Source organism: Numenius arquata, chromosome 21 (assembly GCF_964106895.1).
Source record: "Numenius arquata chromosome 21, bNumArq3.hap1.1, whole genome shotgun sequence".
In the NCBI taxonomy this organism is placed as follows: domain Eukaryota; kingdom Metazoa; phylum Chordata; class Aves; order Charadriiformes; family Scolopacidae; genus Numenius; species Numenius arquata.
This window is the reverse complement of record NC_133596.1, coordinates 2,475,691-2,502,490: the sequence shown is the minus strand read 5'-3', so window position 1 is coordinate 2,502,490 and position 26,800 is coordinate 2,475,691. Positions and strand designations below refer to the sequence as shown.

The 26,800-nt window shown below is 45.1% G+C and overlaps 1 protein-coding gene across 1 annotated transcript; it reads right to left on the bottom strand.

The window, feature by feature from the left end:
- Window positions 1–525: 525 nt before the first annotated feature.
- On the bottom strand, window positions 526–26,800 carry LAPTM5 (lysosomal protein transmembrane 5). Its single transcript, XM_074162141.1, has 8 exons — window positions 26,615–26,800; window positions 17,186–17,279; window positions 7,876–7,952; window positions 7,061–7,189; window positions 6,401–6,526; window positions 5,748–5,843; window positions 2,252–2,344; window positions 526–1,303 (listed from the first exon to the last, which is right to left on the bottom strand). The coding sequence occupies exons 1-8, from the start codon at window positions 26,699–26,701 to the stop codon at window positions 1,229–1,231; spliced, it is 777 nt and encodes a 258-aa protein (XP_074018242.1). The 5' UTR covers window positions 26,702–26,800; the 3' UTR covers window positions 526–1,228.

Here is a 26,800-nt window from a genome sequence, read left to right as displayed (position 1 = left end):
CTTCTTGGGTATTTTGTTTTGTTTCAGAGCAGGACAAAGACCCCAGGCTGTGGTCCACATCATGGATGAAGCTAGAATAGTTATTACTGAGCAAATTACACATTTATACTGAGTTGTTTTAAAAAGCAGGCAACGATCCAAAAAGGTGAGCAGATGCTTAATTCCAGCTATGTATGTCTCATCTGCCATCACCAGTGCTGTTCACTAACATCTACAGAGGGTGACCTGTGCAAGGAGAGTCAGTCGTGAATGTGCCACACAAAGCACGCCTCGGGCAGGATTTTTATTGCTGGTGATAATGCGCAAGAGGAAGGAACAAGCTAGATTTTTAGATGAAATTGCCAGGTTGGCTGTTAGAAATACCATCTTTTCCTTTGCAAACAGCACACACACGAGATAACATTGGCCTAAGCCCAAAGCACCATTTTTGCTAACTAATTTTTTTAGAAAGGAAGCTATTACTTCTTTGTGACACACTTCAGGCAGCAAAGATAGCACTGTTCAGAAATCAGACAGCACAGTACTGAAGCCATTAACTTCTTTTTTATTGAAACTCATCTTTCAAGTCACACTAAAAGCAAAAAAAATGCAAACACTCAGGTATAAAATGGCAGAGCAATACTGTGACAATTCCAGCGTGTTGTATATTCTGGAGCACACACTATTAATCATCATCACAAGCAGGCAGGATGAGAGCTGCATCATAGTTCGTTTGAGATCTCCATTCTTTTGCCAATCCCTTTCCCTTACGATCCTCATTAAAAGATGCTGGTTAGCTTCAGGATTGGACTATCTCAGCGAAAAGGTTGTGGCCCATTTTCCCCCTATTCCACTTCCTAAATGTCGCAGCTGCTGAGTTAGACGTGAGACAGACGAGAAACAGCATCTTGCTGGTGCAAAGCAAGCCTGACAAGGGATTCAGGCCAGTGCCTACAATTCACATTAGCCAGATGTCGGAGGCCAGTGATGGGAACTTCTGTGGTGCCTGGTGCCAAGTTTATTAAAATTAGCACTGCAGCTTGGTAGTACCAGCTGAAAACCGCCAGAGTAGAACAAGACACCAACTCCAGTGGTTCACCATCACTCTTCGCAGGCTCATAAAGTGAGGTGGACTGTAATAAGCACGATACTGCTACAAAGTAAGGACTTCTCAGTGAGGCTGACTATCTGACAGAAGGGGCAAGAGGTACCAGCAGCAATACAGATGTCTTCTCTTCAGGAGTGGAGCTTAGATTGTTACATAGGGCGGTGGGGGTTCCTTGGAAGGGAACTCTAAGGCTTCCTCATAGGATGGCAGCACACCCTGAAAGAGAAGACCATCAGTTATGCTCTGGGGATCACATGAAGGGTTTCAAGTGGATTTGGTCTTTGATGTGTTTCTCTACCTAGTTCAAAACAGGGTAAAAGAATCACGTAGGCTGTAAGAGATAAAGGGAGAAATCCAGCAGAGTTAGAGGTCAGAAGCACTTCATAACCACTTTGATGCCAGTTCCACCTCCTTCTCCCAAAGCATGGCTGCATTAAATGGACCAAGGCTCTTTAACGTCCAGAATCTAAGCCTCATTGCCTAAGTGAAGAAACTGAGCTCAGATCATTGCGGAGGGCCATGATGCCTGCACAGCAGGGGCACAGACTCCTGGCAAGACAAGGCTCATATTTGCCAAGTTTCAACAAGACAAATGCCTGCACTTAGCTTTCCATATTCTTCCTCTTTACTTCTCATCCATCAGTATCTCTTATTTTTGGAAGGTCTTCAATATCTTTCCATTGTGTTAGAGCAGCTGGATGGTACTATTAAAGAGATCATCAGTAATCTAAGGACATTGATATCCATTATTTAGCAAACTCTTAAGATGAAGGGCAATGCACCAAATCTCTCAGACGGTGATCCAGTGAAAGGTGAAGACAAACTTAATTTTAAACATGGGTAGCACTATTAGGCACAGAAACCAAAGTTCAACTGAAATTAAAAACACAACTCTGGACCAGGGAATAAAAGTTATATCTGCTTTGCCTGAAGCATAAGATTCAATTACAGATACCATTGACTTTGATAGGCTTTATACAAAAACTTTAAATTTAGAGGAATATATATAATTTGAAACTGATTATCAGTACCTGTGAATGCACATTTGAAGGTTGAACTATCTATCAGAACACCACCAAAGAAGCAAAAGGAAGGATCATCATATACCTCATCAGGCTAAACCATATTTTTTCCTGGTGGAAACATGAAGCTGTCTTTACTCACCTTTTCAACTGCTTGTGGGTCGACTGTCACCTCCTTTCTCTTGCTGGCTTTAATATACTTAAAGCAGCTGAGGACACATTTGAACATATAGGCCTGAAAAAGAAAGGGAAAGGGACGTCTGCCATTGCATTGCAAGTCAACAAGAGCATTTCCACTGCTGCCATCAGCCTGGAATTGTCCTACTCTCTCCTCTGGAGGTGGAAGCCTGGGATCATGTGTCTCAGGGCCTTAAAACAGTCTCTCTTGATCCTTTACTGGAAAGGTCACAACTCCATCTATTTGGAATAGAACAGTAATGTGGGAAGTCAATCGGACTAGTAACATCATTAAATATAAAGCACATGCTTAGGACCTCTGAGAATGCAATGTCATCAGGAAGGGAACAAAAGCATGTCTTTCCTGGTTTTATTCTGAGCAGGATACAAAGTTCGGATGAAAAGCACCTTGGGCACAACATCCACCTCCCAGAGATCCAAGGCTCCCTGGTCAACTAGGACTGACCTGAAAGGTCAACCCATTCAACAAAATCCTATACTTGCACTAGTTACACTTTTCTGACAAGACTGCCTTGCACCTCATAGAGTTACAAGATGCAATAAATAGAGAGCTTTTCTGAGAAAAATGGATCGATTGATGGATTGTGGCACTAGAAAATAAGCAAGGCCTGTGAAACATACCATATTAAATAAATATTTTCCCTACTCTGTGCAGCGAGGCAAAGTCGTGTGCCTCTTATTTTCATTGGCGTAAGACTCTACTTTAAAAACAGTTAGCATTTTCAAAGGAACATAGGGAGTTATATGCCCCGTGAACAAGCTGTGTAGCTTAGGATTTCCTAGAACAATGAGGACTGCTTTTCTTGACACAAAGCCAAGATAAAGCACAGGAACAAGGAATGAAGTATCTGAGTTGAAGGAATCCATCTCTCAAACAAATTTCCAGAGATGAGGAGGTGAATCCAAACTTTTACCACCTTTAGGGAATATTGAAAAATCCTTCCCCCTTCCAAAAGCTTCTTCATACGGAGAGCAAATGTGTAAGACAGTATAATGTGTGTAATATATATGCTGTCATATAAATTGTATGAAATCCCCCACTCACCCACAAAAGAAACACCAATAAATTAAAAAAAAAATTATCATACAACAAAAAAAATCCTTTCTTTGATTTTCATTCTGGACGTGTTTGCTGCTGTGCCAACCAATATCTGCACCAAATTCAATGAAGTCGACTTCAGTTAAGACAGCTGCAAGTAACAGCCGGTTTGAGCAGAACACATTAGTACACACAGTTTATGTAGAGGCAGCCAGTGACCTTGGGATCATCCCATTACTGACTAACTCCAAACACTCAAGAGTCACTGTAGGATACCCTTCTCCACACTGAATTGAAGAGGGAAAATTTCTCTGGCAGCTGCTGACATTATAAGTGGACAGGAAGCTTGTCCTAGAGGTCAGGAATCGAGCTACTTCAGAAGTAATTATGTTAAGTCCTTACTTTAATTTCCCATCAGAAATGTTTTATTTCCCTTGGTTTCTGCATTCTCATCATGGTCGTGGTGGAGGGGAATGACCTTATGATACTGAGGTGAGATAAAGATTACTTGTGGAGACACAGATCAGCAAGGGAGATGGCCTTCATGGTGCTATGTAAGCATCACCCCTTCATCTCTCTGCCCGTTGAATACTTTGCATCTCCAAGGAACATAGACTTGAAAAACTGATGATATCACCGTTGAGGCTCTAGCAGTAAGCATACAGCCAGCCACCACACTGTAAGGAGCTGTCAATCACAGAATTATAGGCTTTGGAAGGGACCTTCAGAGATCATCTAGTCCAACCCCCTTGTCCAAGCAGGTTCACCCAGAGCAGGCTGGACAAGAACACATCCAGGTGGGTTTTGAATGTCTCCAGAGGAGACTCCATGAAGTTGCATGGAGATACTTCCACATTACAATAGGACATGGTACCTGCAAAGCGTGGTGTTATATGAGAGAAAGGAGGGAGAGGAGCATTACCATCCCCCAGAATTGTCAGAGAAGTCTTTCATGCTAAAAGGGTGAGCAAAGTCTTGCAGGTCTCATATGAGGTCACTGGCAGAGGCGTGCAGTGGGGCAGGTGCCCCATCTCCACCTGACAGACAACCTTTTAGCTGAGCTATGCCATGGTGTGGGATGCAGATAACTGTCTGGGGACAGTAATTGCAAGTTGGCAGGCAAATAGCACCAGAAAACACAGAAAGTACATTTTAGCCGAAGAGCAATAAATGCTTGTGATGGGTCATTAAACAAATCAATTTATGCAAAAAGATCCTGGGCGAGTCCAGCATATTTAGATGCTACCTTGGTGTGGGCATTCAGTGAATTGAAACTGATAGACCCTAAATTGGCCAAATTGCCTTTTTAGGTCTAAAATATTCTATGTTTTTGCCACGTTCCTCATCAGTTCTTTATGACTTGGAAGGAACTCTCTCATAAAAATGGTTTTGCTACACATGGAAGAGGGGAGGGATTGTCACTAAGTTTAAAGGATGAGGTTCCTAATAACTTTTTTTGGGGAGTTTAGTAGAGTATTTGTGCTTGTCCATTTTTTTTAATTATCCTCCCCCATCCCTCCTCCTACAAACTCCTGCACAAAAAGTCATTGCAAGTTAAGCAGTCTTGTAGCTAACCCTGTGGAAAATTCAAATCAACCCATTTGCCAGGTCAGTGAGATTTCTGCTGACGACCCTCACTGCCAGCTGGGTTTCAGGGTTATCTCCACTCCCATTGCACAGTTTATGCAAACATTAAAGGATATGCTAAAGTCATGTCTGCAGTGCAATCACACAAGACACTCCACTCCACAGTGGCTGATCTGGCCACCTGGGAAGAGTCTGAATAAAAAGCGCTTTCCAACTACCAAGTAGCATTTTTCACTGTGACAGAATCTACTCAAGTACCTGGAAAGATCTGGTTTTCTTATCTGGTCTGAAACACCCCAGTGAAAACCCCGTTCTCTGAGCCATTGAAGCAAGAAGAATAGAAACCATCTCACAGTGGAGTTTTCTGAGATGTAAGCAGGATTTAGCAGCTCACGGGTTTTAATTAAATTTCAGGGTATCAGTGTGCATAACTCCGCTTACATCAGTGCGGATACAGCGACTCACCCAAGTGGAAGATCTAACCTGCTGCTTAATGATCTAATTTATTTTGGCACACAATAGCAGAAGTTTCCTATATTTGTTTTCAAACATCTTATCCTAGAGATTAATGGGCAGTAAGTTTCTGGAGAGATTTTGCTTTATAACTCACATCTGCAGAAGCACAAAACAAATTATTTGAATATTAGACCTGCCTCAGACTCTACACTGAGGTGTAGCTCCAATTATGCCCAAGGAGAGACCAACAAGGCTTTCCAGTGCCCTGGCAGCTTTGAGAGAGAAGTAAACCCAATTCCTCCTATCCCCCAGGCAGTAGAGTTCCATTTCAGCCTCACCAGACCCTGCAGCCATTTACCTTCAGGAACAGGACAGCAATGAACGCAATGGTGAAGGTGACCATCACTTTGGCATATTCCTCTGTTGGTAACTTCTCCAGGGTTGGCAAAAAGCCCTGTGAAAAGAGGAAGGTCGTCTCAGTCACACACAGAGTGAACAACCCTCTACCAGCGTCACACAGGGTGGTGGAGATCTCAGCAAGTTTCTCAGCCTGCCTCTCAGAAGGGTGGGACAGGCCACCTTCCTGTCCTCATCAGAAAGAGTACAGGGATATTTTTGCCTCCTACTGTTTACATTCCTTTGGCAAAGATTTTCAGACCGCTATTTAAATGAGAACTAAAAGTATGACTGTTTAATAAAGATGAAAAGTCAATGTATTTTCAGTGCATGCATGCAGGCTCTATCCAAATCATTTTGCTCTGCAATTTGCATCTCTAAGATCCTTACAAGAAAAACAAGGTGTAATTTCAAGAAACACATGCATAAGCAAGCTGTCAGTCAAGGACACCGTGTTGGTGAGAACATATGGAAAATCCTCTTTTGTCATCAAACAGAGCAGTTCTGGGTATACTGTAGAGATCAGACAAAGTTCACTCTGTCTTAGCAGCCACTGAAAGAAACTTCATAAGGGTTCATGGCATGAAACATCAGCGGAGCTTGCTCATAACCTACCCCATTGTCTGCAGACTTGAGGCTGAGATAGGTGGGCACCTCCATGTACGAGCTGCAGAGAGTGAGGATGCTCAGGCAGAAGTCCAGCAACTGCAGGGCCAGGAAAGGGATCTTCGAGTGTCCCTGCTGCAAGAAGGGCAGGGAATGGCAATTTGGTTATGATTACACGATTGTGTCACTTATATAGATTTTCTCCGTTTTACACAGGGCCTGTGCTCTGTTCTTATTTACAGCCTAAGCTATTTAATTAATTTATATTATCCAAAATGATGAGTAAACTGCATTGTTGAATTAATTCACACAAGCTCCTCAGAAGGGGCCTCTAGCTGGAGCAGTGATATTCCTGGCTTATCTGCAGCAGACCCTTCGTAGCATGGGCACACCTGGAACAACCTCCCCAAAGCCCTGAGGCAGAAAACAAAACCATCAGGAAGATTCCCAGACATGGGAAATTAGACAATGTCCTAGCTGTCACTAGCTTTCCTTGCACACCCCCAGCCCCCAAGGATTTCATCATGTCTCCAGCCAGCGTAGGAACTGTCTCGCGATGAAGAACTGTGGCCCAAGATTATGATCCTTTACATGGATATGTCATCCATATTACCATATGTCTCCATCACACAGAGAATAGAGAAGATCTGTGAGTTACCTATTACCTACCGTGTGGCTAAGGGAAGACACAGAAATGATCACTGGAACTTGTATGTAGGAGCTGAACATTGTTAGGAGGCTGAGGAGAAAGTCCATGACTTGTAGAGCAAGGAACGGGATCAGGAGACGTTCCCTTTTCTGAGAAAGAAAAGCAATGCAGGTTATTTCTGTTCTGAATGGGAGGAGATGACCAGCTATCAATACCTGAAAGGGCACGTATTAAGCCACCCCAAGAATAAATACTTTCCTGGAATTTCTGCATCTAATTCCACATACTGTGGTGACAATTGATTCAGGAAAAATGAAGGGCATCAATACTGATTTTTTTCACTCCCTTGTAAAGTTTCTGTGAATTTTTGCTATGTGACATTGGCACTTGATCCCATCAGAGCTGTCATTCAGCTGTCCCCAAAGTTTTCCACTGCAGAGGAAGCCGGGCTCCCACACCAGCATATGGTCATTTCTTCTCCTGAAATGGGAAAGGAATCCCCAGTGTAACAGGAGAGTTACAGTTCCCTTCCACGATCTGACTTGCAAAAGAGCAAGGAAACAAGGCAATAAAACATTTCCAAATCAGAACATTTCCATTCCTTGACACAAAAAATAGTCTTGATAGAAATGTCACCCAGATTTGGTAAATCTGGCAGTTAGCAGCCTTGCAGATGAAGCTGAGACTGCAGATCAGACTTCCCCCTCTGTAAAGAGGCAGAGATATTTATCTGCTTTTTTTAATCATACTTCATTTTCAGTGAGCATTCTCTAGTCCCTCCTCGAACTCAGAGAGGCCTCAGTCAGCAGCTAAATGTCGTTTGTGGAGGACATACCTTCACCACACCAAGGAGGAGGTTGAAGCTGATGATAAACAGCATGATGATCAACAGGAAACTGGTGATGACATCAGCTAAAAGTAACAAAAGTAATTACCACATTACTAAAAACCAGAATCTAATCTCCCAGTTCAATCATACCTCTAAGGAAGAGTTAATGTCAGACAGGTCTGTGTATGCAGGGGAATGAATGCCCTGCAGCTGGGAGGTAACCCTCTTTTCCCTTTCTGCACCCACTTTTTTATCTGTCTTTGAAGCTTCTGTTTCTTTAGCCACTGGGTTGAGCAGACCGTTGGCTCAGGCACACGAGAGCCAAAAGCCTTTATTGCTTGGACTAAAATTTAAAATAGCCTAGGCTACAATATAAGGTAAAATGAAATAGGAAAAAAAGGCAGAGTGCTTTTAGCTAGTGAGTAATAAGTCTGATTTGGACATTATTTTGATACTCAAAGGCAGATAAAGTAAATAACAGCAAAATCTGGTGAAAGATTTGCAAGATTCTCAAGCAGACAAGCAGCACAAGTTTTAACCACCCACTGCTAGTACCGACCACAGACTCTCAGGGTGAAATATCTCACCTCCACTCTCTGTAGCTGTAGGATGCAACATACACATTAAAAATAAATGTGTGAGGAGAACAACATGAGACAGTTCTACATACAGGGCTGAAAATAATCTTCATCAGCTGTTTTGGGTGTAGGAAGGTGATCTCTTACCTACATGAAGCTTCCTACTGAACAGTTCCCAGGAAGCAATTTTCCCTCTTGGCATTGCAGCCTGCCCTGGTGATGGTACCAAAGCCTTTCTTGCACCGTACAGAACCCACATTTGGTCTTTGTAGTGGTCTAGACAGTGTGAGGTTTTTTGTAAATTGGTTTGCTGCTTAAAAAAAATACAAAGGGCGGCTCACTCCAAAGGCAAAACAGGGCTACTTTCTGTATCTGTGTCTGCATAACATACAGTGGTTCATGGTGCCTCCTCCAACTCACTCTCCAATTTCTTTCTTATTGCTTTACCTGAGTTTAAAATAGCAGCAGTCTGTTTGGGACCGAATCCCAAGTGCTTGAATAAAGGGTTTAACTATATTAGAAAAGACCCAAACTTTTAACTTTTCTGGCTTTTTTTTAAAGCAACTGATCCTTTCTATATGTACATTTCTCAAACATCAGAAAGTTCTGATTACTGCTTCACTTTCCCCCCTCCCAACTGCCCATTTTATTCCACGGCTATTAAATCTAGTGCCTAACTATTTCTGACATTACCACTTTTGTTTTCTTTCCTAAAGAAATCTAGAAATTGTCCTTTAGCCTGTTGGATCTCTGATATATTCCAGCTGCCCTGAAATCCTTCACTGCTCCATATTACCCATTTTCCTCCCCCCCCATTAAAATGCCCCTCTATTTGCCTCAGCTTTGAGTGCTTGCTTACAGGTTTGGTACCAGATTATGTTTTTAGTGGGTGGGGAGTATTTCAGTGCTTGGGCATACACTGAAGTGTCCTTCACTTATAGAATCACAGAATGGTTAGAGTTGGAAGGGACCTTAAAGATCGTTGAGTTCCAACCCCCTGCCCTGGGCAGGGACACCTCCCACCACACCAGGTCGCTCCAAGCCCCCTCCAACCTGCCCTTGAACCCCTCCAGGGATGGGGCAGCCACAGCTTCTCGGGGCAACCTGGGCCAGGCTCTCACCACCCCCACAGCAAACAATTTCTTCCCCACATCTCATCTCCATCTCCCCTCTTTCAGTGTCAAACCCTTCCCCCTCCTCCTATGGCTCCCCTCCCTGATCACAAGTCGTTCCCCATCTTTCCTGGAGCCCCTTTAGGGACTGGAAGGGGCTCTAAGGTCTCCCTGGAGCCTTCTCTTCTCCAGGCAGAACCCCCCAACTCTCTCAGCCTGTCCTCACAGCAGAGGGGCTCCAGCCCTCTGACTTCCTAGCTTTGCCATCAATAGAATAAAATAATTTACAAAGATGTTGTGGCAGAGAAACCCATCCCTCTTTTTCAGGCAGATAACACCAGTACTGCTGTTTACTGCAACAAAACATTTGCATCAGAGCAGTCACAGTTATATCATAGTTTGGCCAGTTCCTCTGTTTGAGGGAGCAAATGCCAACGGTCATCCCAAGTCAGAGGGAGAGCCACACTGGAGAAGGATGGACCTACCACCCAGCGCTGCCCATGGCATCTGGCAGGGGACGGGCACTCGTTAGATGCAGCCACTGCAACATATGCAAAGTGTCAAGTGCTGCACCCAGACTCTGCTCAGCAACATGGGCATGGACCACTGCCAGCTGAAGGAAGGATCAGGGACGATACAGAGAAGTTCTGGAGCCTTTCCAGGGTTGTAGGGGACCTGCCTGACAGCTGGGCTGAGCCACATCTGGCAGCAGGGGAGGGCAGGGGGCACCACCAGCAGCACTCCTCCATCCTCTGCTAGGAGACAGTGCACTTTATTTCATTTAAATGCATTGCTACAAAAGATATTTTGACTTCCCTTACTATCTTCTCAAGAATTAGCAACACGTTCAAGTCTCCTCTGGAAATGACATTTGCGATGAGCAGCCTTTAGTCTGAAATGCAGCTCTGACCAGCAGTGCCTTCCCTGAGCACGAGAAGCCTCTTCCTCTATGGGGCTCAAAGGGAAAACCCCTTTTGAGGAGACTGCATCCCTCAAAGAGGCAGAAATAGCTTATGTCAAGAGAGGGAGCAGCACTACGTGAGCTGCTGCACATGGAGGTGCCAGAAATGCAAGACCTAAGGGAATGATCAAAAGTATCCAACAACCACTTAACCTACATCAGGAAAAAAGGAGTTTTGATCGCACAAAACAAGAAAATAGCTTTTACTTAGAACCCCATAAAAAAACCCCAAATGCAGGATCTGTTTACCACAAAGTAATGAGAATTGAAACACAGAAGAGGAAGAAGTCTTAGGAAACAGAGAAGAAAGAAAACCCAAATCCATCAAACCCTCAATGAGAACTGAGAGCACAACAGAGAAAGGGCTTTGCAGCAGAAGATGCTGCTCACACCTTTGAGCATGGGAGGAGCCGAAGCTTCAAGGCAGAAACCAAACCCTCCTCTCAGAAGCAGGAGAGTAGAGACAAGGCTGTGATCTGGTGCACAAAGAACCAAAGATTAACATGAGGACAGCATAAACTGAAAACAAAAAGGAAGCTTAACAAAGACAACAGACTCAGCCTTTGTAGGAACAGCCGTAAAAGGAGACAGTCCCAGTCTGCCTGAAGCCATTTTCCCTGGTTTTCCTCCCAAAACTAACCATCAGAAGTTTACCCCAGAGAGGATTTATCTCTTTAGCACGGTGTTTCCTCGGATTCGAGACAGCTGTGTTTTTCTGCCTCTTTCTACATGGTCTCATGCTCCAGCTCTCTCAGCAGGCTTGCTAATTAATTGGGCAACTGTCCATTGCTTCTGCAGGCTAATTGCCAGCAGAACCCAGCTGAATTTTCCAAACAGAACCTAGATCAAAAAACTCCTAAACAAAACAACACAGAAACAAAAAGCCCGCAAAACTACAGACACAAAGGGATGGAAAGAAAAGGAAAAACTAAGAGAAAAGAACTTTCCACGCACTGTCTGCCTCCTGTTTGTTCACAGTCGTCCTTTCTGCTGGCAGCAGATCTCTCCGTTCTAGGGACTTTTTAGTGCCAACAGTGGATTTGATCTCAGTAATCAAAGATTTTACTTAAACAAAATGACGTCTTCTTTTGTGGTAGCAAGTTTAGCAGGTGGGCTAAAGGAGTGACCCCCTCAGGCAGTGGTAGCTGCTGACACTTAGCCCTGTCTGTGCAGACCCCCCATGAGCTGGGAATGCCGTACGTGTTCTAGAGAGGTCAAACGCCACCTGAAATACTTCCCAAGGGCTGGCAGAGCGGTGAGTGACCTGCCAGGACCAACAGTAGATCCCTGGGGGTTGAGGCACTTGCAGCCACTGCAGAGCCCAGAGGCCAGATTACTGTGACTAACAGGCTCTTTCCACGCCCCAAAATATAAGAGAGTAATTTTTCAGTCTCTTCAGTATTTCCCTTCACGCTTAGTTGGCCTTTGTAGGATGAATGTTTGTCTCTTTTGCACTTAAAAAAATATCAGAAAAGGGGAAAATTTAGGAATCTTGAACCAAACTCGGGCACCTGTACAATCTCAAACACAGGGGCATCATTCCATGCTTTTCCCTTCTGTTCCTCCCGTAAGTTCCTCTGCGTTCCTATCTCAGGAATAACCCAGTTTCTTCTACAACACCTTAAAAATTAACAGAGTATTCAGAAAATAACAGGGTTTGTCCCTGGACAAGGTGCACTGGCTCCGAGGGCTGTTATTGCAAGACAAGAAGCGACTGTTAAAATAATAAAATTCCAGATAAAAGGAGAAAAAGTCTTACAATAAGTGATGCAGTCTTGAAGAGGGATGCAGAGAGGTTATGGAATTCTAATTTGGAGGAATCTGCAAACCTCAACTGGACAAAGCCCCGGACAAGCTGCTCCAGCTTTGGAGTCAACCCTGTTTCAAACAGGAGATTGGACCAGGGATTTCCAGGAGATTGGACCAGCCACCTTACTTCTGCTCTGATTCGATGGTTACAAGATCAGGCAGGGAAGAAATGTCACTCCTCCCAAAGCCTGCTTCGCTCCTGTAGCCCTAGAATATACTACCTACAGGAATATTTCAGTTCCACAGCCACCTGCATGCTGGCGGTGGTACTTTATTGCTGGCAGAGAGTGTGGTGAGAGCTGGCCCCCTTTGAGGCAGACCTCTTTCCAAAAGGATACAGGAATAAACAGCAGCAACAAATAAATAATCATGCTCGCTCTTATGCTTTTTCTTACTCAAAATCTCTGAGATTACCTGAGTCTGCCGGAGATGCCAGGGAATTTAAGGAGGAGGAATATAGATGTGCTGTGAAGTAAATGCCATTTTCCCCGGGGGTGTAACAAGGATGGGGGCATGTGACAGAGCCTCGGCAGAGCTGCACTAGAGGTTTGCAATACTAGCCAAGTAGTACTGAAAAACTCACCCGTTCAACAGGAAGAGAAAGCATTTGTTTGCCAAATGCCTATTTTTTATTAACTTCCCATCAGGGTTTGTGCCCTGGATGTAGCCAGGAGGGACATTGAATGACTCCTAATATTTCCCATGAATGCAGAGAAACCCCTTTCTGTTTTATGACCCTATAAGTTGGCACGGGAAATACAAGCAGGGCTCATAAAGCTGTGGTTTAACAGTTGCATTCACAGATTGTCAAGGACGGCAGTGTCCCATTCGGTGTTGCTGATAAGCTGTGGGGAGCTGTTTCTGGACAGGACGGGTAGGACCAGCAAGGGAAAGAAGCCTCCCAGTCCCTTTGGCCAGATTCACTTTTCATTAGAGAAGGAGGGAGTATTTTCTGCACAGGGTATGGTATGCAGAGGGTATGGTATATGCTACACACACGGGTCTTCAGGCATAACTGAGGTATTTTTCTTGGCTGACTGGACAGAAACTGAAACAACTTATGCAGTTGTACTTTGTCCACAGTGACAATTTTTACGGTCATTAATGAAAAATAAAAGTGATTAAAACTCAGACTGTACACAGGAATGAATCAAAGACATCCTAAAGATCTGACCTATGGCAAGCAGTGGGGTGTAACATTTTCAAGGCAGAAACCATTCATGTTAGCAACTTAGGATTGGTAAGGAGGCTTTAATTTAAATGTTTTGGGGGGATTGCTTTTTGGTTTTATTTTTTCCAGCAGGAAAAGCTGGTCTGCCAAAGCTCATAGGCTTTCAGGAATGAAGCACTGCCAAGAAGGCGTTTGCTAGGAAGGCTTCTCAGCTCCAGGATGAGATTTCTAATAGACTGGAAATGGGGGAGGCTGCATGGGAAATGTACATCCAAGTTTCTGCTGTACGTGAGATGGAGAAGAGAGATGTGAACTTAATTCTTCCAGATTGCAACTGAGTGCCCCAAATCACCACACAGTAAAGTTTTTCTCCTTTTCCCTCCGCCTGGCTAAATTGATCTTGTGTTATTTCTTAAATATTAGCCAGGTGTTAAATTTAGATCCACTTTCGATTAGCATTGACCTGTCATTGACCCCACTAGGGGTGGGAACATCATCTTCAAGGCTCCCAAAGATAAAGAAGAACTTGTGCCTTCTTCCTATTTTAATCCGTCATTTTCAACAGGTCTTATATTAATTTTTTGGTCAACTTTCATTGAAAAGCAAATTTCAGAGTAGTGGTCTCAGTCCTGTGCTGCCTGTGGCATCTTGTAAGCCAAGAAAGCAAGGAACAGCAGTCTGCAAGGGACAGAGCATCCCTCTTCTAAGGGCAGCTGACCCATTCACCCTTCCCATTACCCTGGCAATTGCAAAAACCTACAACAGTCCCAGTTCTCCTTCCCCTCCCTGACCATACCTATGGAAGGCAAGGCCCATGCTATACCTTCTTTATAAGGCAATAAAACATATTAGTGAGAAATCTCTAGGGAGCCTTGATTCCTTATAAAGAACTCCTATATGTATTCTTTCCTACTTTATCTTCTGAAAGCATTTTCCCATAAACCTTGCCTTATTTATATTCTTGGGCCATGACTACAGTGTTAACATTATATATTCTGAGACGTGCTTTAATCTGGCAGGATCTACAAATAGAGCAGCAGATGCTGAGGGCATTGACAGAACCTCTCCCCAAATTGTTCTCCAACTCTTCCATCTGGATTTTGAAGTCAAATTGAACCTTTTGTACTGCTTTGCTGTATTGCTTCCCTGCTAGTTTCTGGAAATAGAAGGGTTGCGCTGTGTTTATTCCAACTGTAATCTGAAAACACTCACAATCTCCCAAGCAGAGCCTTTTGAAATGCTCGGGAAGAGAAGCCAAGTGGAAGTGCTGGGGATTTCATTATAAATGTTCTTTTTTTTTTTTTTTTTTTTTTTTTGTGTAGGAGGCAGTGGAAGAGGGGGGAGGGGAAAGACCTGTCTTTTTGACTGTGTGGGAAGAAGGGGGTTGTTAAAAATGGGGCCAATTTCACTCAGAACAGTTCTATTCTTAAAGAAAACCCTCGATATTTGCAGAAATGCATGTCTTGCTTAGAAAGCATATAATGGTTTCGTATAGAAATAATCTGAAAAATCTGTCTCAATGATTTGTTTCTTTTTCTTTAAAGAATATTTTACTTAGATACTTGAAGAAAAGTAAAAATTATTGACCTTGGGTGATCTTTCTGCAAAAAACAGTGAAAAACAATTGTCATTTTTACGTAACTGTATCTGTGGGAAAGTATTGTAATATGCAAATATCCTGTTCAGTTTTCAGCAGTTCAGATCACCTTATTAATCACAGTGCACGTGTATATTCCACCATCAGGAAAAAATATTTCCAACTATGCCCATTTCCAAGCCAGGTACATCAAAAAACCCCAAACCCCAACAACTATGAAAAACAAACCCAAAAAAGGGAGGAAGACCTTAAGGTCACACTTGCACCATGTTCTGCAGTTTTTGTCTGTAAAATTAAAACTAGAAACGTATATTACAGAAATGGAAAACTGGATTCTCCTACTGATGTGCTGATTCCAGCCACCCGGAAAAGAACTGGGTTTTGGAGCCTGTTCGGTGTGTTGCACGTTGCCCTAATGGGAAAGCTCTGCAGAAAGCATTTTCCAAAGCAGTCATCATGCAAGTCTACAGGGGGTGTTGAAATGGGCCACAGCTGCAGAGGGACCACAGCTAAGCAAAGTAGCCTCCATCCCACCCAGACTGGACTACTTTGGACATCATGCCCCGTGTGAAAGCTGTAAACCGTGACAGCAGCCCCTTGCTCGGTGTCCTCTTAGCAGGACTCACCCAAATTTCCATTTTCTGCTCGCTGTTGATGCCTTTCAAAACAGCTTTGGTGGATCAGAGTGGTGCCTCCGAAAACCCAGCTGGGGTCTTTTGAAAAATGTCAACCCATCTGTTAGCAATAACTTCACCCAGACAGTGACTGAGCCTGTTGTGGTGCTCTCCACTAAGTCTGTCTCCTACCCCAGGGACAAGTGACTCCGGGATGTGGAGGAATCTGCTGTACTTGGTTTCCTTTTCCTCCACTTACAGGGGGTCTCTCTGTACATGCTTGTAGCCTGGGGAAGGACATACTCGAAAAGCAGGGAACGGGCAAGTCCTTGCTGCTGTGGGTTGCAGTTTTCTCTGACTCTGATCCTTCTCCGTAGGGAGAGACAATGCAGGGTGTGGGAGCCTGGTTTCCGTCTCTCTGCACACAGCAGACAAGGGTTATCTCAACTTGTGGTTTTACACTGAAAAGTGACTAAGAAAAGGAAAAAGTACCCTGTTTATGTTGTTTCCAAACAGCTTTATACAGAATTAGCCTGGTCAAGTAATATTTGAGGTTTGGGGAGTTGTTTTCTTTTAAATGGCACCCCTCGTGAGTTATCCGCCACGTCCCTGAAAGCTAAGCTAGATCCTTCTGAGCTCAAGCCATAGGAATTCAATCAACCATGGTGGATGTGATGCTTGTAACAATTTGTGGGATACGAAACAGCCTGGCTGCTTCTTCCAGACAGCTAATGTTCTGCAAAAAACACCAGGGGTTGGGAAAAATCTGGGGTTGAGGGCCAAAGGCACATGGGGGAAAAGGAGGTGGGCTGGTCTCACACTCTGAAAGGACTTCGGCTGTGAGATAAGAGACCTTTTCATGGCAAGATGGATGATGAGAACAGGGTGGTTCCATGGCACAGACGGCAGAGTGTTGGTGGCCACATCAGGTAGCCCACGCACCCACGGGATGTTGTGTGGGGCTGTGATTTCTCCCCACTCCAGGACCCTGCGGTCAATGGCCAGAATATGTCCATGGAGGAGCTGGTCAGACACTTCAGTGTTTTCCTGGAAAATGCTCGACATGTGAAGAAAGTCAACGGTGTGTATAAAGCTTAAATAATCCACAGTTGGTGAAAAGAAAGAGAAGGGGCAAAAAGGATTGTCAGATTAATGCAAAGTGCACTGCAGTGGGAAGGCTGGAGGAGTATGAGGGTACTGGAGAGTTCCGGCTGAGAGTCTGATCCACTGAAATAGAGACAAATTCTCTGAGGTCCTCACTGGTCTCCCAAAAGCCAACACAGCCATGGTCTAAACCAAAATCCAAAGCTTTAGAGGTTAAATCTAGTTTCTGGGTCTGAGCTTGTGGCCCATATGCTCTGAATGCCAGTTCCCAACTTTCTTTGATGAAAAAGAAAGAGGGACCAATGCAGGACCCTGGGCTCCCTCTCAACCCCACAGGCCCTTGGTGCTTTCCAGCATCCCAGAGACCTACCAATTCTGTAGTAATCCTTGTCCAGGTCTTTGCAAAAGCCTTTCCCACTCGCCACCTCCAGGGAGTACTCAATCAGCAGCAAAACGCTCATAACCTGGGAGAAAAAGCAAAAGACACAATTCAGTGGGCCTTAGGCCAACTTCATATCAACAAATATGTTTCCAGGGAGCATGCAATGGCCACAGTCCTAAATGCAGGATGGGTCTCCAAGTGAGACAGTCATGAAGGGTTTAAAATCTTTTACAAGGAAACATCGTGACAAAACTTACCAGTTTATTAATGGTTTGGGTTTAGCTATCTTTTTCTGCCAGCTTCTGAAGGAGGATGCAGGAATTACAAAGTTAATGAGCTTTGTTTCAACATCTTTTATCCAGAAAATTCTGGCTTTACATTTTATAATTGAGCTAAATGTAAAAATAGTATAAAGTGTAAAAAGAAACACAAAAAGAATAAACAGCTATCTGTAATCTTTTTCACTGACAAGAGTATAGTTTTCCTTCTTTTATTGATTTGAGTAAAATCTTCAAATGTGCTTTTTTCATATCGAACCAAAACAATTTTCTCTCCCTTCCCCACCAAATTTCCAAGTCAGACTATCAAACCCTGGACTCCATTGTTGATCCCATTCTGAGTTTAGCAAGCTGTGAGATGCGGTGAGGTCTAGAGCTGTGCTCTCAGTCCTATCACTGTACTTCTGTACCCAAACAGTGAGGATCTGTAGTGAAAAATCAATTTCTAACTCCCAGGTTAGGCAGAGCTCCTGTTCACTGTGGGGCACTGGACAGTCAGAGGCTGCAGAAGACCTTGAGAAGGCTGGAGACCTCACCATGGGGCACCTCAGACAGCAGGTCCAGGGTATTTCCATGCAAGTAAAACCAGGATGTGAGTATCCACAAGACCAGACACCCCACCACATCCCTCCTGGGGTCAATCCCACCCTGCCAGTATGGACGCTACAGACAGCACATGCCAAGGGGAACAAACTTCTTGCAGATCCGAGAACAAGAAGTCCAAGGCCACAGTGTTGTCAGAGCAGATAATGCCTCTCAGGGTAAAGGACTACTCTGATGCGATTTATTGCTCCTTCATCACTTTTCTGACAGTTTCAGCACTGTATAGTGAGAGGGTACATTTCTGACTCCATCATGCATCCCATCTTGTTCTTCACTTTCTTCCTCCTTCTCTGATCTCTGCTGTCCTCTCTCATGCTTGGTATGTCTTTCCTTTCTTCTACATTTTTCGGCTGTAGCAAGCTGGAGCACGGCATGGCCTGCCAGTCCTGTACCTGCAGCTGCGCTTTCCAAAAGCAACATCGTGCGTGCTGTGTTATTTTAAAATTGCCTTAACAGCGTGGGTGGCTGGGGAGGAAGCCTGCTGCTACTTTTCTCGAGGATGCAGGAAACATGGGCTTGTCAATGCCACAGCTGTGTCTCACTGGCTGGACAAGCTCCCTGACCTCTCTGCTGCTGTGCAAAAGACCTGCCACCACTTCTCTGCCCGAGTTCCCTGTCCAGGAGGACCTCTGGCCACACCACCAGGGTGCAGCCTGAGGGCAGAGAGCAGGAGTCAGACCAGAAGAAATGCAGGGACCATCATGGCCTCTGCGTTTTTCCCTCAGAGACGTGGGAACCGAGTCTGCAGGAGAGGAAATCCCCAGGTGGGCAAAAAGTGGAGAAACCTGTGCCAACATGACCCTCCGTCTTCATCCCACCAACACTGGATCCAGCATTGGGAGCACCCATCTGCAGACTATTCTCCAGGGACAGGAGCCATCAACAAAAGTAGCACCATCAACAAAAAAGAGGTTGTTAAGAGGTGAATGAGAGAAGCTATTTCACCTGGACTGCACAGCCTCTCTCTGTGAGTCCTCTGAACCCCACACTGATGCAGGAAGCCAGTTCGTATCTGCCACCAAGATCAACTCAAACTCGGGTACCGTAGAGTTGAAACAACTTCTCCAGAACAGCTATAGCAGCTTTTTGTTTCAACAACCAGTTAACGAAAATGATGCAGGCAAGGAGGAACCGGAACTGCTGTGGTCTGCACTTGTGTTTGCAAACTTTGTGTGTGGGAAACAGCACAAAACCAGCAACTGCGGGGAGATGAGGCAAACTGAACTGTCAAGCGAGCAGAAGAAATGATGTTTTTTTGTCTTTTGCAGAGCAATGACTGAAGGTGCCACACAAGATCCAGACAGAGCTCAGGCTGGAGTAACATGTAGTCAGATGTGCGAGGGCTGACACTACAGGCAAACAAAAGCAAGAGGCATGGAAAGAAAGGCTTCTTGTTGCCCCAGAAATGGGGAAGCAAGGCTGGGAGGGATGGCCTGCAGCAGAGACAGGAACTGAATGCACTCTTCCACTGTCTCTGTGTTAGCTGCAGGAGACCTAGAAACCATCTTCAAAACAAAATTTATCAACTTTCTGCGCCACAAGGTGCGAGTGCAGTTTCCAGAAGAGCTGTAGCACATCCCCCAGAGCCCTTTGCTTCTAGAGTGAGTGAAGAGTGAAGTATTGTGAAGTCAAAGTTAAAAGTCAAGTGAAGACTCAAGTCAAGAGTCAAGTCAACCAAGCCACACTCCCTCTGCAGTGGGGACTGAGACCCTGTGTCCCACCACTAACCTTCCCTCTGATTTTAAGATCTGCCTAGAGTCTGAGTTGGAAGAAAGAATGTGTCATCTCCTGGCCTGCCTGATATCAGGTTGTTCAACAGCCACATGAGACACACTGCTTTTATTCATTTTTTTGCCATGCAGTAAACGAACTTTGCAATTTGCTCATGAGGCTGACAGGAAAAGGAGAAATACCTAGATCTCATTACATGGGGACACAAGAAAGTTAACACGAATTCAGTTCAATGTAACAGTGTTTGAAATCCCGTGAAAGTACTGAACCTTGTCAAGGCTGAAATTGCTCTGATCTGAAGTTTCTTTACACTTGATGGCCTCCCTTGGGATGTAAAGGATCTCTTAACTAACTACACATGGAGATCACATGTTGACTTCAAGTGCCCTAACTTGTCTGAGAGTTTTCATGTACATGCTCCTGAAGAGATTTCGCTTCCCTTATTGCTACTGCTGGTCAAACCGCTTAAATGTCAACATGGGAAATATAGGAAGAAATTGCTTTTTCAGGTTTCTGATAAATGGAGGCCTGAACAAAATGGATGACCCGAGCCCTAAACATCAGTTTTGTTTCTGAAAGCCAAGTGAGTGACAGGAGGACATCCCATCCCAAATGTTCCCATCCCAGTTGGATTTACAGACAAGAAAAGCCAGAGCCTAAACTTCAGTATGAGGAACTATCTCTAATGTCTATTTTAGAGGGGAACAGCAGAGCAAAAGAGTTCCTGGTTACCTTGCAATGAGCCACACAACCAGACCAACAGCAGGGCCGTAAAATAAGTACACGTCAGACAGAAACCCCAAGGCCAAGTTGACAGATTAAGAAGACGACTTCTAAAATGAAAGTTGGTTTGAACTTTCTATTTAAATGGGCTTTTGCATAGAAACAATGAGCCACTGAACTGCAACGAGATAAAACAAAGGTCTGCGTGCCTTTCCCTCAGCTCTCCATCACAAGTGCTGTGTGAGGTCCAGGACACGTCTCCATCTCCTGACTTTGGGTTTGGCACACTGCCGCCTGGCATGTGACAATCTCATTTATTCTTGTAGAGAATACGTACAAGGTGATGAAACCCCCACAGCAGGCTGCTGACATCAAGCTGAGAAGAAGGTGGAGAGAGATTGATGTGGTGTCTGCCCAGCACTCCTTGCTCTGCAAGGCTGCATATATTCTCACTCGAGATTCACCTTTCAGCTCCAGAAGAAACTGAAAGGTTCCCATTTCAGGCAGACAGGACTGCTCAGACAAGCATCCAGTTCCCTTTCTTATTGCTATGTCATGAGAAGAGAGGAGAGAGGCAGGCTTAAAATAGGAAGTTTCACCTCCGGGCACTCAATTGGCAGCTCGCGGGGTGTGCTGCCGTCTCCACCAGCCAGCCCTTCTTATTTTATCTCCTACAGCTGCAGCTTTTGGAGGACACTTCTCATCTTATTGCTGCCTCCGTTTAAAAGGAGTGCTGCAAGTTTCTTGGTAGAAGATTTGTAACACCAGGAACTGAAGTGACTCAGCCAAACAGTGTAGGACTGTGGTAGAGCCAGTCGTTAAACCAAGGCAGCGAAATTGGGGATGTCTTGCAAGGCAGATTCTTAACAACATGATGCAGCCCCCATTCCCTGGTGAATAATTTTGCTGCAGCTGCAGTAGAGTTAAACTGCTGTTAGAGTTTGTGTCATAGGCTGTTTTTTTTCTGAAATATGTGCAGCTTCACTAATCTCCAAATAATTTTTCTTTATGTGCATGGCCTTGGTGTGACGGCTGCTCCTTTCTATTCACACAAGAGCTTGAAGCCATAATGAACGGGGGTCAATGGGGACAGTGACATGCTCCAACAGTGCTGTGAGGGTTTCTGTCAGCAGTGCACACAAGTAGGTGACACCCAGCACTTTGAAGGCAAATAGTACCACATATAAATGCCATATTTTCAGTGCTTTGCCTTTTTTTACCTTAATTTAGAAGTGGTTGTTGTGCAGGGTAGGATGAAGTGAGGAGTGTTTTTAGCTCCCAGTTGGTTTCTATTCAAAACATTTCATTTTTTTTTTTCCTTCCTGCTGCCTCCTTCTCCCTGTCTTGTTTGTGCAAGGAGGAGGGAGCAGCACAGGGTCTGCTGAACATCTCGGGTCAGCCACAGCCTGCTGAAGGCACAGTGAATTGCAGCTCCGTACCCGCACGAGTCACATCCACAGGTGAGGACTGGAGCTGGGGAAGGTCCCAGAGATGGGGCTCTGCTCCCTGAGCTAAAGAGCTGACAATGAGAAGGCCTCAGCTGCCGCAGAGGCCAGACCAAGCTACAGACATGCTGCTTTCTAAAACCTCCTTTGGCTCTAATCAAGGACTAGTAGCAAATGAATTGCAGGTTTTCTGCCCATGCTGTATGCACAGAAGCAACTTTCCAGCCTTGTTCTTGAAGCTAGTGTCAAATAACTTGAGGTCTCTTCATGCTTGGGAGGAGTTGATGAGCAGAAGGACAAATTTCTCCATGGCTTCTTTTAAAGTCACCTGCGAGTCACCTCACAACACCCAGTGAAGCTTTGCTAACCGCACAGTTCTGTCCTCTCCTCGTTCCCCTCCTTCTCCTTCCCTGTTTGTTTGAGAATGCCCACGATTTATTTCAACTGTCTATGGAGAGATCAGCAGTGAGACAAATCTAATTTATAGGCTGACAAGACATCACCACAAAGCCTGAGAGCTTGTGTTTGATGGCATTACTATCACCCAACATCACTATGATTCATCTCTAGGACCCACAGCAATAATTTATACTGATACAAACCAACAGTATTGATGTAGCAAATCATCCAAGTCACTGCTGAGTTATAAATCCCTTTTTCCCTCCCTATGCCCAGCTCAGCTACATGATCAAAAAGGTGGAGAAAAGGTAGGGAAAAAGTATTTGCTATTCTGTGTTGTGTCTTAAAGCAGTAAGATAAGACAACCTTCTCCAAAAATCAAACTGTTTCCCAAGGGATTCTGTGTAAAAGAAACCCACTGAGATGATACAGTAGGTACAGACACACTGGGACCTGAGGGACTTGGGGAGTTACGGGCTCTGGTATTGCAGTGATGGTCATTTTGTCAGGAGTCAGCAGCAGCAGGGTTGAGGAGCTGAGGGCTCAGATTGCCCCTGCCCATTCCCCATATCCTTTACTGGTTCAACCCCGGTCTTCAAGAGCATCTCTGGCTCCTTAGTCTTAACCCAAGTTGCATGTACGTTGCCAGTGCTCCCTGGCACCACATGCCCTGCACTGACCTTGTACATCAAGCTCATAGAATCATAGAACGGTTTGGGTTGGAAGGGACCTTAAAGATCATCCAGTCCCACCCCCTGCCCTGGGCAGGGACACCTCCCACCACACCAGGTTGCTCCAAGCTCCCCCCAACCTGGCCTTGAACCCCTCCAGGGATGGGGCAACCACAGCTTCTCTGGGCAACCTGGGCCAGGCTCTCACCACCCTCACAGAAAAGAATTTCTTCCTGATACCTAATCCACCCTCTTCCAGTTGAAGCCATTACCTATCCTTTTATTTATATAGGATAAGGTATAAATGGCAACACCACAACTATACTACACATAATTTCTGGCTTGAGCCATGTCACCATCGCTGACAGTCAGGAGAGGGATAATATTCACAGCAATAAAAAAGAGCTTGCATGAAACAGCCTCTGCTCATAGAGAGCTCTGTGACACTAGGATTTGTCAAACTTGGGAAAAAAATTGTTGAAAAGGAAATACAAACAGAACAGATCTGGAGACTATTAAACACAACAGTTAGTAAACATGACAGGCTTTCATGTAACCTCAAAGTCAAGAAGCTCTGAAGTACTGACAGCAGAGAATGCACAGGGCAGGGATCACTCGGTACCTGTCCTACTTCCAATACCTGTTCTACTTCCAATACCTTCTCTAAGCAGTTGTTGCCGTTGGAGACAGGCTGGGAGGCTGCCGGACTGTGGGGCTGACTCAGGACACGTGATTTCTGCCTTTACCATCTTGCAAAGAGAAGCACCTTCTCTCGCCTGCCCTGAGTGGACCTTTGCACCTCTTCTGCAAACCCTTTCCCGTGAGCACTGCGAGGTTTCACTCCAAGGCTCTCTGCCTTGGAGTGTTCAAACATTACCTGGTGTCTTTCACAAACCCACAAAAAGTTTTTGAAAGAACACATCTTTCATATGATGTCTCTGGTAATTAAATTTTCCCTGTTAGCCACCAGCACTGAGAGTGGTGCCTCATTCTCTTCCATCACGCACTGGTAAAAATCAGGAATCTCTGTTGTTGTTGTTCGTGGAATCATAGTGAAACACTTACGAGAAAAATGTGCCAGAGTTGAAAGCATTTGCTGACTTCTGAGAAAGACAAAGGAGGCTTTTTTTGTGATTCACCCTCCCAGCTAGGAAAAAAGAATTCATTTTCTGTTCCTCTGTTTCACCACTGATAACAGATAGCCCATGTCGCACAGCGGGCTTGTGACACTCGGGAGAAAATGTGCCGTAGTTCCCTGTCTTGTGCTTTCCACCTTTGCACAGACCTTTAATTTTTCCAGCTCCTCATCACATCGTGGCCATACTTCCCATGAGGGTCCCATTTCTGAACAGTTCCTGACCATCCTTCTGTGATGGCTGTATCTTTAATTGGTTGTCGGGAATTGCTTGTGATCTGCCACAGACTTTCAGCTTTCATATGTTTCAATTTTAGTGTCTTGGGGTCATGAGAATGCACAAGAAGTGCAGCAATTTCTTTTTCTTTAAAGCAGTGAGATTATAAGTTTTGAGCTTGTGACAAAAAGACAAGCAGCCTGCCCAGGGTGTAATCTAGATGCTCGAAAAGCAGAAGGCAAAAGAGGCTATAAAATTGCCTCCTATTAAAATTGCTATAAAATGATTCCTTTAACCCATCTCATAATGTTTTTGATGTCCCCAAAAGATTAAATATGGCATGGAAATGCCACTACAGCGCCTGGCTTTCAAGTAATGCCAGAGGAAATGTGTTTGCAGTTACCATGAAGATGTGGCGTGGACCCGAGTTTCTCTGCTCTGGGCTGGGACGGGGCCACCTCCTGCACCAAACCAAGGAGGTTTGAGCCCAAGTACAGCCACCCCCCTCCCTCACTGCCTCCAGCAGCCCCCAGTGCTGCTGCTCCTGGCGTGTTCATAAAATCCTACCATTCACTGAATGCCTTCCCTTTATCTTACTATCTGAAAAAGCAACTAAGCCGATCTCCAGATTTTTTTGCCTTTCATTTCATGAGTCAAATCCTGAAGAATGCCTTTGGAAGGGCCGAGTTGCTGAAATAACCCAAGAAAATTGTATTCAAACACTGTTAAGTCCCATATCTCTCTGCTGAAATTCTTCAGAGCATTTGAACAACAGTTAAGAGCAGGAAAGTTCCTTTTCACTGGCTTAGTTAGATCACCTTATAAAATGATGTGGGCTGCTATATGGTATCAGACAGTTCGTGCTACCTATAATATGTCATCCCCTTTTTCACAGATACTGAATTTCTATTTGTTAGTTTTTAAGGAAGAGGAAAAAGACTAAAGAAGGAACCTCCTTCATTATTTACCCCACTGACAGATTTTAAGTAGATGAGTTGCAGTTCATTTAACCAAACTGAGCCACCAATAGAGACTGAACATAAGAAAGTGAAATATTCCTATGAGGAATAAGCAATGTTTTCCCACACACTTCAAAAGTTAAGCTTATCTGAAAGACTATTTGCCCTTTAGTGTCTCTGCATATGACAGTGTGAATACACAGAGGAAGAATGGCAGCGTGGAGGTCAAAACCATTAAACCAGAGCATCAGCTCACTGTCTGGGCTTGGTGTGAGTGAGGAGGGGGCCACGGTGCAGTGAGGATTTGCTCGGGCAGCTTGAATTGCTCCTCCTGCCCCAGGAAAGCAGACTGGGGGTGCAAGGGGACCATGGCATGTCCTTCCCTGTGTGGCACAGCTGGCATCCTCAGCACTTATGTGCAGGGTAGAGCTCCCCCCACTCCTCCTGTACAAGGAGGGGGGTGAGAGCCCCTGTTAACCATTATCACCCTGCCAGCTCCCAGCCCGTGACCATGCACCCCGACTGCCGCGGATGGGATTATTTTAAGGGTCTCTGCTGTGTGAGAAACCACATCCTCAGTATGACTTGAAGCCACCTGAAAGCACCTCTGTGCAACCAGGTGGCAGGGAAGAAATGTCCCTCCAGGCTGTGCTGCCTCCGCTCGCTGCCATCTGCAACCACCCCCGGCCACTGAACACGGCCACAGACCCAAACGGACACCAAAATGCTGCAGATTGTGTCCAAAAGACCATAGAGAGAGACATGAAGCGGCTTTGCCCACCCGCCCTTTGCTTGCCCAGGACCTAAATCCCTCCTCCCTCCAGTGACCCACCATTTCAGCCCTCCCACCCTTTGCATCACCACTGTCTGCCCAGTTTCTAACCAACGGGTCCAGTCCTGGCCAAGCCACACGTCCCTGCACTGTAAGAGCTCCTGCACTAAGCTGCAAGTGAAAAACAGGAAGCAGAGCGAGTTTCCATGAGCCCCAATTGGTAAAGCCAGGGAAAAAAAATAGTTAAAAAGACCTCCCAGTGTAATAAATCTCTTCATGCACCACCACCCCCTCCCCCCTTCGCCCCACCACCTTCTCCTCTTTTGTCCATCCCTCTTAAAGTTTTCTCTTTTGGGAACACGTAGAGGTCAACAGTCAGGAAACCTTGTGATCTGCAACGATTGCACCTTCTGTAAAGATCACACCTCCGCCTCTCTTTCCTTGTCTCCCTCTCCCTGTCCCCCCTCCCAGTCCTGTAACTCACCATGTGGAAGATCCCTAGGGCCACTGTTGCTGTCTTGATGTTGAAGAAGCAACACCTGGGGGGCTCTGGGGGGCTTTGGGCAGTCATTTTGTGATCCCTCCGCGCAGCTGTGAGTTAAGGAGGTTGAATTTGCAGCAGCCGCCCCACTGGAAAGCGAAGCGAGCAGTGCGGCTCCACTTCCTTCCT